At 36.3% G+C, this 12,858-nt stretch overlaps 1 protein-coding gene across 4 annotated transcripts in view; it reads left to right on the forward strand.

Moving 5' to 3' along the window:
* DICER1 (dicer 1, ribonuclease III) overlaps positions 1–12,858 on the forward strand; it is a 63,252-nt gene that overhangs the window by 43,729 nt on the left and 6,665 nt on the right. For all 4 annotated transcript variants that reach the window (XM_074542415.1, XM_074542414.1, XM_074542416.1 and 1 more), the window contains 10 exons: positions 649–828; positions 1,655–1,868; positions 1,950–2,103; positions 2,909–3,091; positions 3,404–3,509; positions 3,606–3,781; positions 4,058–4,841; positions 6,236–6,391; positions 9,511–10,393; positions 12,422–12,690. In XM_074542415.1, coding sequence (XP_074398516.1) covers positions 649–828; positions 1,655–1,868; positions 1,950–2,103; positions 2,909–3,091; positions 3,404–3,509; positions 3,606–3,781; positions 4,058–4,841; positions 6,236–6,391; positions 9,511–10,393; positions 12,422–12,690 — 3,105 coding nt within the window. The remainder of the gene's footprint in view (positions 1–648; positions 829–1,654; positions 1,869–1,949; positions 2,104–2,908; positions 3,092–3,403; positions 3,510–3,605; positions 3,782–4,057; positions 4,842–6,235; positions 6,392–9,510; positions 10,394–12,421; positions 12,691–12,858) is intronic.

Genomic DNA, 12,858 nt, shown 5'->3' on the forward strand with positions numbered 1-12,858 from the left:
GATAAAAGAGGAAGGAAGGAGAAAATAGGGAAGTAGGAGAATGCCCAGAATAATTATGAGAGGCACAGGAAAGGGGCTGCCACTACCCTGGTGCTGGCTGACAGAGTGTGATGTGTCTCTCTGGTGAAGTCCCCCCCAGAGCCACGGCAGCAGGACCAGCACAGGGGGGAAGGGGGCACAAGCAGCCAGCGCCTTACCTTAGCAGTCTTTTGAGGCTGGATGTGTCCAAATGCACCTACCACAAATATACCTTTATTTGAGGGAATGATTCCATGTGAAGAGGCATCTTCAACTTTGGGGGCAGACATTTGAGCTCCAGTATCGACTTGCAAAGTTACAGGAACTTTATGGGGACCAATAGGACAGGTTGTTAGCAATTGTCCTTTAGAATTTTTGGTAAGTCTTCTTATGAAAACCCAGCTCACCTACTGAGGACAAAGGAAATCTCATGGCTGTTATGCCAGGCTGCTGGCCAAACATTTTTGCTTAAGAAAGAAAACACTGCTTGAGCCCAGAATAAATTTTTTGTTCCTTATTTTTAGCAATGTGTTTCCAAATAAACCGAAGAGGACTTGTTCAGAGAAAAGCAACTAGGTGGATTTTGCTGATTTTTGTCATGTTAATGTTTTAATTTTTTTTTTTTTTCAGATTCCAGAGTGTTTGAGGGATAGTTATCCCAAACCTGATCAGCCCTGTTACTTGTATGTAATAGGAATGGTGTTAACGACTCCTCTACCTGATGAGCTCAACTTCAGGAGACGAAAGCTATATCCTCCTGAGGATACTACAAGATGTTTTGGCATATTGACAGCCAAACCTATACCTCAAGTAAGGAACTGTTTCCTTGTTCTGCATGCCTTGCAACCTGTTATTTTCCATATATACTTACTCCCCACCCAACAGAGTGAAGAGTTGGAAATGACCGTAAATTATGCTTGTGACAAGTAATCCTCAGAAAATAAGCAACACTATCCATCCAGTCAAGTCACCACTTCTTTTTCTGCCTTTAGAGATGGAATCATCTATTTTTGCCAAACTTTTGGTTTAGAAATTTAGTATTTTGCATTGGCAAATTCAAAATTTCCATCCTTTCTTGTATGAGATATGATAGGAGTAGACATACCAGCTATGGAGGTGGCCTGCACTGTACTTCCTTATCTATACAAAAGTTAAGGTAACAAATTCTCTCAGCATTCCTAGTCTGCAGCAGCAGCAGAAAAAGTGGGCCGTGTTCTCTTGCTTCAGAAATTTTTTAGTAGGCATTTTCTCATGGTGAGACTCAGCTGAAGAAGATTTTTTCAAATGGTATTTTCTGCTGTCCACATAAGAAGATGTTACAGGAATATTCCTGGTTTTCCCATTTCTTACTTCATAATAGAAAATACTTCCTTTTCTGCTTAGCTTTAATAAAGAGAAGAGCTGTAAAACACAAGGAGAACTATTGAGAAAACCAATTCAGTCATTCTTTAACATTCAGAATCTCATCTGTAATTGAAGGATCATCATAGTTCAAAATTCTGATCCTATTTGTTCCGATTTGCTGTAGAGTCAGTCAAGCATTACCTCAGAATCTGCACTAAACAGACAGTACTCTGTAAAGGAATCCCACTTTGGATTCTCTTTTGTGATTTCTTTCAATTTTGTTCTTGTTTAGATTCCTCACTTTCCTGTGTATACTCGCTCTGGAGAGGTTACAATATCCATTGAGCTTAAGAAATCTGGTTTTACTCTGTCTCTGCAAATGCTTGAGCTGATAACACGACTCCACCAGTACATTTTTTCACATATTCTTCGTCTTGAGAAACCTGCACTAGAGTTCAAACCTACAGAAGCTGATTCAGCCTATTGTGTTCTACCTCTAAATGTTGGTAAGAACAAAAATTTTGAAATTTACAGCTTGTCAGTAAAGTTCAGCCTAGAAAACTGAGTTATGCATTTTCCTTTTTAAGTTGATGACTCCAGCACTTTGGACATTGACTTTAAGTTTATGGAAGACATTGAGAAATCTGAGGCACGTACAGGCATTCCCAGTACACAATATACAAAAGAAATGCCTTTTATTTTCAAGTTAGAAGATTACCAGGATGCAGTTATCATTCCACGGTGAGTATTCTACATAGTGTAGGTGTGTACCTATTGTATTTATACAAATACTTGTAACAAGGGCATATTAGAAGTATCTGCAGCAGAATTGCTTTTAAAGAACTGTATGCTGTTCGTCTGAAGGTATGTGGTAGCATATCAAATAATTTAAAGATTTTTAAATCAGTAGTTAATTTTGTTATTAGTAGGATATCCACAAAAAAGATGTTGCCACAGTCTGGCTTTAATTTTAATATTCTGCCTGTAATGCAAGAACTTCACTGTCCTTGACAGGCTTGTAAATTTACCTTGTTATATATTTGAGGTTTTGTATTTTAGCTTTATTTAGGGGATGACTTGGTTAAAATGCCAGTTTAGACATGAGGTAGTGCAGTCTTTGTATGTAGAGGAACTCAGAGGAATTCTACTGATGCAGAATATCATATTGGAGACCAGATGCTAAAAATCCAAATTATCAAACTTTATTGTTAGGTGTTCTGAATTAAGAAATTATCATTTTCAGCATTACTGTTGTCCAGAGCTTGATTTTGTATTATATATTGAAGACCTAAATCCTCCATTTAATTTAAATGTTTATGTTGTAGAGGGAATTTCACAGATTATAGATTGACTTTATTATCTTTGTCTTAAAGCACATTTCTCATTTAGCATTTGAGTTAGCTAGATAAGTGGTTTCTACAACAAAAAGAACCCTCATTAACCAAAAAACTAAACTGTACTGTTCAACTGTTAATCTCTTGACTATGTTAGAACATGAATAACTTAACAAAAGCTTTACTTTAATGCCAATATATTATTTTTTTAGATACCGAAATTTTGATCAGCCTCATCGATTCTACGTAGCTGATGTATACACTGATCTTACTCCACTCAGTAAATTCCCTTCCCCTGAATATGAAACTTTTGCTGAATATTATAAAACAAAGTATAATCTTGACCTTACCAATCTTAACCAGCCACTGCTGGATGTGGACCACACATCTTCGAGGTAACAACAGTCATATTTTGAGTCTGATGTTTGTAGTTTGACAGTAAAGTGCCTTTTTTTTTCTTTAAAATATGGGATAAAGCTGAGGATTTGTGTCTTCCAAAATAATTACCAGTTTGTTTTTTTTTATTGAGAGATACTTAACTTGTGTAACAAGAACCATGAATTGAATCTGTTTTTTCCCAGAGATAATGGTGCTGTCACTTCACAGCACTTTGAAGTTGAATACTAAGAAACTTAAGAAAATTTAGGCTAGAAAGTTCTAGTCATTATTTATGTACTTACACCACAGTATTTTCACATGGTTTTTAGACTTAATCTTTTGACTCCTCGCCATTTGAATCAGAAGGGAAAAGCACTTCCACTAAGCAGTGCTGAGAAGAGGAAAGCAAAGTGGGAAAGTTTGCAGAATAAACAGGTAAAATAGAAGCATCTAATTCAAGTGGACTCTCTTTGTACTTGTGTGATGGCTACCTTTACCAGGAATATTCTTTTCTTCTCCCTCCTCTCCCAGATACTGGTTCCTGAGCTCTGTGCTATACATCCTATTCCAGCATCGTTGTGGAGAAAAGCAGTTTGCCTCCCCAGCATCCTTTACCGCCTGCACTGCCTTTTGACAGCAGAGGAACTGAGAGCTCAAACAGCCACTGATGCTGGTGTAGGGGTTAAATCACTTCCTGCAGATTTCAGGCATGTATTTTCTCAATAGGTAGTTTTCAATATGATCTGTAATTTGCAAGGTGGAAACAACTATTACTGCATGGATTATGAAACTGGCAACTCTTGTTTAACACTTTTCAGTGAAACACAGTTTAAAAATATTTGATTGTGAGAAGTGAAGTTACGTGTTGCAGTCACTGTTCTTTTCAAAAGGCTGTGGCTTTTTTTAAACATGCATGTGGACATAGAGTCTTCTTGTCTTCTGCTAATATTTTTTGTTAACAACTCTCCTGTTTATCTTTACAGATATCCTAACTTGGACTTTGGATGGAAAAAGTCTATTGACAGCAAGTCCTTCATCTCTCTTCCTAACTCCTCTGTAGTAGAGAATGAAAATTACTGTAAGCACAGCACAATTGTAGTCCCTGAAAATGCTGCACATCAAGGTGCTAATAGAACCTCTTCTGCAGAAAACCATGACCAAATGTCTGTGAGTTACAGAACATTGCTCAATGAGTCACCCAGTAAACTCCAAATTGATGTCTCGGTAGAACTTGCAGCAATTAATGGTGTTTCTTATAATAAAAATCTTGCCAATGGCAATTGTGATTTAGTTAACAGAGACTTTTGCCAAGGAAATCAGCTGAATTACTGCAGGCAGGACATACCTGTACAACCAACTACCTCATACCCCATTCAGAATTTATACAACAGTGAGAACCAGCCCAAGCCCAGCAATGAATGTACTCTACCGAGTAATAAATACCTTGATGGAAATGCTAACAGATCTACCTCAGATGGATGCCCCATAATGGCAGTGACCACCAGTACTTCAAAAGCTATTAATCTTTCAAAAGACAGAGCAGATTCTGAAAAGAGCCCTTGCAGTGGGTACTCCTCAAAAACTCTTGGTCCTAATCCTGGTCTCATTCTTCAAGCTTTGACTCTCTCAAATGCTAGTGATGGGTTTAACCTGGAGCGGCTAGAGATGCTTGGTGATTCATTTTTAAAGCATGCCATCACTACATACTTGTTTTGCACTTACCCTGATGCTCACGAGGGACGGCTGTCATACATGAGAAGCAAAAAAGTGAGTAGAAACAATCTATTCATACTGTGTAAAAGGCATGCTGTAACAAGCCGTGTAAATTACATTTTTGCTGGAAGGTTGAATGGGAGCAGGTTGATTTAATTCAACAGCTTTGTTCATTATACATTGAGTATCATGCACATCGGGAATAAAAATTCAGGTCTGTGGGCTTCATGTTGCCGTAACTATAATTGATTGAAACTGTTTTCTGCAGTTCAGTTTGAAATATGAACCATCTGATTACAAATTGAATGAAACTAAAAGTTCTGAATTAGTGAGAACATTTGGTGCACTGAACTTCTAGAGCTGTATTGAGTAAAAGCTGTTAAACAGCAATGCTTGAATGAAGGATTGAATTAGCAGCACAGAGCCTTAGTTTGCTTCTTTACTTGAACTTTCCTTTGCTTCCTCAAGAAGATACTTCTCTTGAAATTTTTAGTGTCTTACTTAAAAATGAAACGACAAAGAAATCTTACAGAACTGTTGCAAAATAAAAGTTGTGGAAGTATTTTAGAGTAAATGTAAACAGTAGGGAGCAGAGTCTTTAGTTCTGCTGCTGCTAGAAATATCCACCATAAAAACTTTTCTTTGTTTTTTCTTCCAAATGAATGTGATAATTTCAGTTAAATGTCAGAGCATTGACTATTGACCTCTAATAAAATGCATCACTCTGAAAATGAAATGATTGTATAGTTTAATCTTGGAAAATAAGGAGGGCTAAATAAGTTGCACTGTTCAAATAAAAGAAATGATTGAATATTCAAGTTCAAATTTCAAGAGTTTAAAACATGCGAAGTACATTTAAAAGAGAAAAAAAGAACAGTGGTTGACAGTTAAAAAAGAGAAGGAAATATATTTGTATCTGAGAATGCTTTTTTCCCTTCCCTTTAAAATAGTTATAATCATTTTAGAGGCTATTAAAATAACATCTGGATTATGACTCAATAAGTGTTATATGGAACTGTTTTAACACTTTCTACTGCCAAGGTTTAGGTCAATGTACATATAAATAAGAATTTTTCATTTCAAATGTAGTCTGAATGATGATTATTTATACTGGTAATAAATGACACTTGTACAGGTTCTATTTACTATTATTTTAAAACTAGCAATCAATTTGTTTTGTGAGGAGAATGTAATATATTAAATTTCTTTTAACTGAAGTAGTCACGCCTACTATGCTTGGCCTCAGGAAAAAAAAGAAAGGAAGGTGTGTATCTTTCTTTGAGTTGGTTCTGCTGTATTATGAAAACTGAACTCCCTTTTAAGAGTTGGAGAAAATGCATAATCATATAAGATCCAGCTTGACTCATAACACTTTCTTGGTCCTTTTGCCTTTTAGCCTATTGATGTAAATGTGTGTCCAAAGGTTTATTAGAATGTTCTTCTTAAAGGTCAGCAACTGTAACTTGTATCGCCTTGGAAAGAAGAAAGGACTGCCAAGTCGCATGGTGGTGTCGATTTTTGATCCCCCGGTCAATTGGCTTCCTCCTGGTTACATAGTAAATCAGGACAAGAGCAACACTGACAAGTGGGAGAAAGATGAAATGGTAAGAATTTATGTAACTGTGTTGACAAGTAATCTTTTGTGTGTCTATATTCTTTTGGCCCTACCTCATCCCACCACCCCCAGTTACTTTGCTGTTCTCAGCAAAGAGAAGGTAAATCCAAATTTCTAAAACTTCTCTGTATGAAAATTAGAGGAAAACTGATGCTAATCAGAACCTGAAGTAAGGAAATTTATTACACATCATCCAGTATTGAGTGTAGGTATTAATGGAGACGCAGAGAAGAAAAGCTTTTCTGCTGATATTTAGCCTGCTCCCCAGGAGTTTTTCAGAAGTTTCTGTTGGAAATTTTAAGTGATATTACCACACTGCTTTAGCTGTAATATGTTCTGGCAGAACACTGTCTGCTTTTTAATAATGAGTTCACCTTTATAGAATATATGAAAAAGAGTTGGTGTTTTTCATAGTGCTGAGGCAGATTGAAGAGTAGAACTCCCTTGAGATGATGTTCAATATTGATGGCTGGTGGCTACACCATGGGTATGACTGAGAGCTGCTTCTCAGGTCAAATACAGCCCTGGCTTAAGCTCTCTCACTGTCTGACATCCTCAGTGTCTTGTCAAACTCTTCACAATGAGAAATCTTAATGAGGAAAGGTTCACACTATTTTCTGACATTCTAGGAGTAGGAGGCCATGTTGACATATACCAGTGATCACAGAGTCAGTAATCAGTAACATGACCTTGAAGTGTTTCAGACTGGTTTGGAGTTCGGGGGAAGGAGGTGCAAGGACATCTTTCATTTTCCCAGTTCTGAAGGCCACGCTCAGGCTCTAGAACCAGCAGAGGGCACATGAGAGTACTGTTAGGTGGATGTACTGTGCAAATAAATGTTTATTGCAGAATAAAAGAACCTGATTATTGTGGTTCTGTACTGTGCCAAGATTTCATTTCAGAGAGACTTCCTGCTGTACCTTTCTGGCAAATGAGATAGTACATTTGGGACTGGAGCTAATTGTTGGTTTCTAGAAGGTTTCAGTTTTCCACAAGTTTCAGTGACCGCTTCCACTGTGATAGTCACTGTTTATTTGTAAATAAAACATGATTTCAGACAAAAGTGCAGGGAGTGATGCAACTAAATATTGGGAGTGGGGGGTTTGTGACAAGTAGATATTTTGCTTTTCTGGTTGTAAATTTCATTCTCCATCCATGGGCTGATGGTCTATAATTGAAAATAGAGATCTCATTATGACAAATTATTACTAAAACATAGTAGACAAATGTTAGTACTTATCAAGCTTTATTAAGGGGAAGAATCTTTTATCATTCATTTTATCAAATGGCTGATTTCCGAAAGAGCATTTAAAAAGCACTTAACCTGTATTGTGCGTCACCTTTGAATTGGCAATAACTTGCTGAAAATTAGTCAGGTATTGTTTAAGAAAAAAAATCATTCTTCTGGGGTTCATAGTTGATTTTTTTAAAAAATGCTAATGACAAAAGAATTAATGATCGGAATTGCTTTCTGTTTCCTTTAGCCATTGCTCATCCCTATCCCTTAGAATTTTTTTCTAATGTACAAGAAATAATGTACAGACAACGTTAAGATAGTTCATGTAGCTGTCCTGCTACTTACAATTTCATTTTAAGAAACTTGTGAATGAAACCACAGTAAAAATTTATAATTTATAATTTGTTCCATCTTTGTAAAAACAGATGCCAAAATCTGTTTTGGAGCATCCATATTGATGTGTCTCATTCAGAGATACGTCTGATTTATTTCAGTAGTAAATGTGACGAGTGGTGTGTAACAAGAAAAAAGCAGCACTTGTCCTTGTTGGGACTGTTAAATTAATCTTATTTTAAGTTTTATATTACTGCAAGTATCTATAGTAACTATCTCAAATCCAGTTTTGATATCTCTTTCTGAGCAGTTTAAGTTACAGAAGTCCCTGCTGTGTGTGTGAGAGATAAAGAATTACAGCAGCAGGAATTCTTTCAGTAGAATGTCTAAACTAAGAACTTATATAGCCACTTTTGTTACCTCTCCTCTGATAACTAAACCTGACTAAGCCTGGTCCATCCCAGTGAAGAACACTGTGATCTCTTTGATCCTTATGCAGTTGTAAGTGCTGCCCAGTGCCCCCTACAGCTGCCACCCATCCACACCTCTGGATCGATGTGCATTTTGCCCAAAAGGTAAAATCCCCCGTGGCAGCATCTGGTTCACAGATTTGCAAGATTGGTGACTGAGCCCTGCATTATGCATAGGTTCAGGGCAGACAGAGGCTGTTTCACTTGATTCAAAATGTTGTTGGCTTTCAGAACCCAGTCCAGGAAAGTGCTTTGAATCTGATCTTGCTCCTATCAAATTCAGTGGCAGAATTCCTGCTGACATCAGTGCTGCTGTGTTGAGCCTGGTAATAGTCCTTTTGATGTTAGGGAGACTACCAGTGCATTTAGCTCAGCACATTTAAGTGCTTTCCTGGATAGAGGCCATGACAAATTGTAAAGAATTATATAGTTTGGGAATATTTGTGTTCAAGTTTTAATTTATGTCAGTCCATACCAATTTGTTCATTATGAGAAGGGAAAAGACATAAGATGTTATTGTTTTTGCTGTTGGGGGTGTATATGTAAGTATTAGAAAATTGATGACAATTTTTGCCTTCTATTTTATTAGTTAGGGCTAGAGGTATAGTTTGTAAAAAAACCCAAAAAACTCAAGAAAGTCCCACTGAATTAACTTTCTGTGCAGAAAGTTGTAGGAAAAAAAATCTTTAAAATTGTATTGATTCAACATTTGCAATAGCCTTATTTAGCAGCCCCAGAGAAGGATGCATCCAGAACTTTCTTATACTTCCTAAAGTTTGTTAATTTACAATTTTCTGTTGTTTACTTTGGTGTGCATAATCTGTATAATGTTTAGTGGATATAAAATTCATTGTAGTAACAAAGAGTTTATTATTCCAGGACAATTATTCCAGTCCTTGTGAAGTTGAGGTTGTATTGTGCATCTGATCAGACAATGTACTTAGGAACATAAAATAAGCAGTATTATTATTAGGAGATACTTCTCAAATCCTGCTTTTCTGATCTTTCTGCAGTAAAAGTGTCTCATTTCCCTCTTCAACACCCTCTTTTTCTTCTGTTTTTTCATAGACAAAGGAAAACATGTTGGCTAATGGTAAACTTGATGATTATAATGATGATGAAGAGAATGAAGACCTAATGTGGAGGTTGCCCAAGGAAGAAACAGACTTCGAAGATGATTTTCTGGAGTATGATCAGGAGCATATCAAATTCATTGATAATATGTTAATGGGATCAGGGGCTTTTGTGAAGAAAATTTCACTCTCACACTTTTCAACCACTGATTCAAACTATGAATGGAAAGCACCCAAAAAGTCATCCATGGGTAATGTTCAGTGTTCATCAGATTTTGATGATTTTGACTATAGCTCTTGGGATGCTATGTGCTATCTGGATCCTAGCAAGGCTGTTGAAGAGGATGATTTTGTAGTGGGCTTCTGGAATCCCTCAGAAGAAAACTGTGGTGTTGATGCAGGAAAGCAGTCCATCTCCTATGACCTGCATACAGAGCAGTGTATTGCTGACAAGAGCATTGCAGACTGTGTGGAAGCCCTGTTGGGTTGCTATCTAACCAGCTGTGGTGAAAGAGCTGCTCAGCTTTTCCTGTGTTCATTGGGGCTGAAGGTGCTCCCTGTAATTAAAAAGACTGATTGGGAAGGCACTCTGTGTGCTACCAGAGAGAATTGTAACAGTGAGCAGAAAAATCTTTCACCAAATTCTGTTGCTGCTTCTGTAGTTAATTCAGAGCCTTCTCTGTGTAAAGACCTGGAGTATGGCTGTTTGAAGATTCCACCAAGGTGTATGTTTGATCACCCAGATGCTGAAAAAACCCTGAATCACCTTATTTCTGGTTTTGAAAACTTTGAGAAGAAAATAAATTACAGTTTTAAGAACAAGGCTTATCTTCTTCAGGCATTTACTCATGCCTCTTACCATTATAATACCATTACTGGTAAGTTGTTTTCAAAAAGCTCTATAGTTTTTTCTCCATACTGCAAAAGCAAGAGAAGTAGTATCTTGTGTTCTCATGTATAGACTTTTTTTAGACATCACATGTTACAATAGTCTTAGAATACAATGTCTTAAAAATAGTATTTTGCTTACTCTTTCGAGGGGGATGCTTGTTCAATTTGTATCTCAGTGATTATTCATATTTTGACTTGATGCAGATAAAGTAAATTTACTGGGGCTTCATCAAGATTTGAGAAACAGCATGAGTGATAAATGCTCTATCACTAGCTGTGTATGACTGACATTAGATCCTCATTTAATGGAAATAAATTCTTGTAGAACTCTGGAAAATTGCCATGTACTTCAGGAAATAGCAGTCATATTTTCCAAATATATTTAGCAAATTTGTTCTGTAATTGAATCCCAAGAATGTTACACTTTGTACTTCAGAAGATGAACTGTGGACTACAGCTTTTATTAGCTGATTAATCTGTAGGAGTGCAGAATGGGGAGACTTCCCCTTTGAAGCTGTGAATTCAAAGTCTTAATTTAAGTCTAGGCATTTTATTGAGTAAATATTTAAAGTCAAAATTTGAAGTAATTGTCTAAATCAGACTAAATATTAGTGTCAGATTAACGTTTAACGTTTCTGTACATGATCTCATAAAAGATTTTACAGCAGTAGAAGTTTCTATTTCTGTGATCTTTAATTGCTCTTGCTTATACTAATTGATGTAATATTTGTTCATTCTAAAACCTGCATGCATTTTTTTACAATAATATGCAATCAAAGGCAAACCATGGTAAAATTCCAGCCCTATTTGTAGTGACTGGCAAATTTCTTTGCAGTCAGCAGTCTGAATTTTTCCCATAGTGAATTGGACCCTTATTCCAAAGAGTGAGAAAGCTCTGCTTTCATGAAAGAAATAAGTAATTTTTAAATGCTACTGCATTGAGAAACAATTCTGACAAAACACAGAAGCGCTCCTTTGGTTTTTAGTTGTAGGGGATATTACCCACATATGTATTTACTTTTTACAAATATTTCACAAAATGTATTGAAAGTAAATTATTTATTTATTTTAGACATACACAATAAAATTATATACACTACCAGAAACCTTGAGGCATAGTGTCCAGTTAAAATTTCATTGTTGAAACTGTAGGAAAACTTCTGATTTAATTTCTGTTTACCAAGTGAGACTTCTGTGAATAGCTGTTACCTGTAGCTTTTTCTCTTTAAGGCATAGCTAGCAGTTGAAATCTGGCAGTGTCATAGGTTCAGCTGCTATAAAAGCAACTTAGTCAGTTCACTCTCATGGTAACTTCTTACTAGTTTGTCTTCTTCCTTTTCAACCTACCTGCCTGTATTTGCATTCAAGAGGGTTTTTGCTTTTGTTTGTTTTAAAAATAGATGTCCTTAGCTCTCTATTCCCATGGCCCCTGTCAACTGTCAAAAAAGCAAAGACTTGACATTTTTAATTTCCAGTTTAAAAGGCATATCCTAAAAAGGGATCTTTTTTGAAGGTGTCTTATGTGTGGCAAATCAGACCAAAAATTCAGATTTTGTTCCCCTGCTTTTAATACATTGATTTTTATATTAATTGGGGTTATGTTTAATTTTTTTTTAAGTTTTAACTGTTACAGTGTTCAGATCAGCCTGCTGGCAGAATCTCTTAAATTTACTTTTTGATGCTTCTCAGCACTTGAGGATCTGGAGTAAAAACGTTAATTGATTATAAACACAGCTATTTTTCTAGCCTACCAAATTAACATTTTGTTCAAAATTTTCTTTACTACGAAATACAGCTCCTGCTTTTCCTGATTTCTTTTTTTTAGTATTTCATTAGGAATCTCTTTAAACACAAGGATACTTCTTTTAAAAAACAAATTGTCCTCTCTGACCATTGGTTAGTTTGTGGAATTTACATGGCACTGTACCAAACTTCTTATCCAGAAAGCCTGGAAAAAATGTGTGTGTTAAACTTAATTGTGGTGTTGTACGTTCTTTTATTTCCAATGCTTTAAGATTGTTACCAGCGCTTAGAATTCCTGGGAGATGCAATTTTGGACTACCTCATAACCAAGCACCTTTATGAAGACCCACGACAACACTCTCCAGGAGTTCTCACTGACCTGCGATCTGCTCTAGTCAATAATACCATTTTTGCATCATTAGCTGTAAAGTATGACTACCACAAGTACTTCAAAGCTGTCTCTCCTGAACTGTTTCATGTTATTGATGACTTTGTGCAGTTTCAAATGGAAAAGAATGAAATGCAAGGAATGGATTCTGAGGTTAGTGGAAGTAGAAGAAATATGTTCAGTATCTGATTTGAAGCATGTCACTGGATTTCTTAACATTTTTGTAATGTTTTATGCATTCAGCAGCTAAACAAGCAGGCTCCCAGTAGTAAAAGGATGCAGTCTGCAAGGTAAAATACAGCCTTCAGAAAGTATAAAATC

Source organism: Zonotrichia albicollis, chromosome 6, assembly GCF_047830755.1.
Source record: "Zonotrichia albicollis isolate bZonAlb1 chromosome 6, bZonAlb1.hap1, whole genome shotgun sequence".
Classification (NCBI taxonomy): domain Eukaryota; kingdom Metazoa; phylum Chordata; class Aves; order Passeriformes; family Passerellidae; genus Zonotrichia; species Zonotrichia albicollis.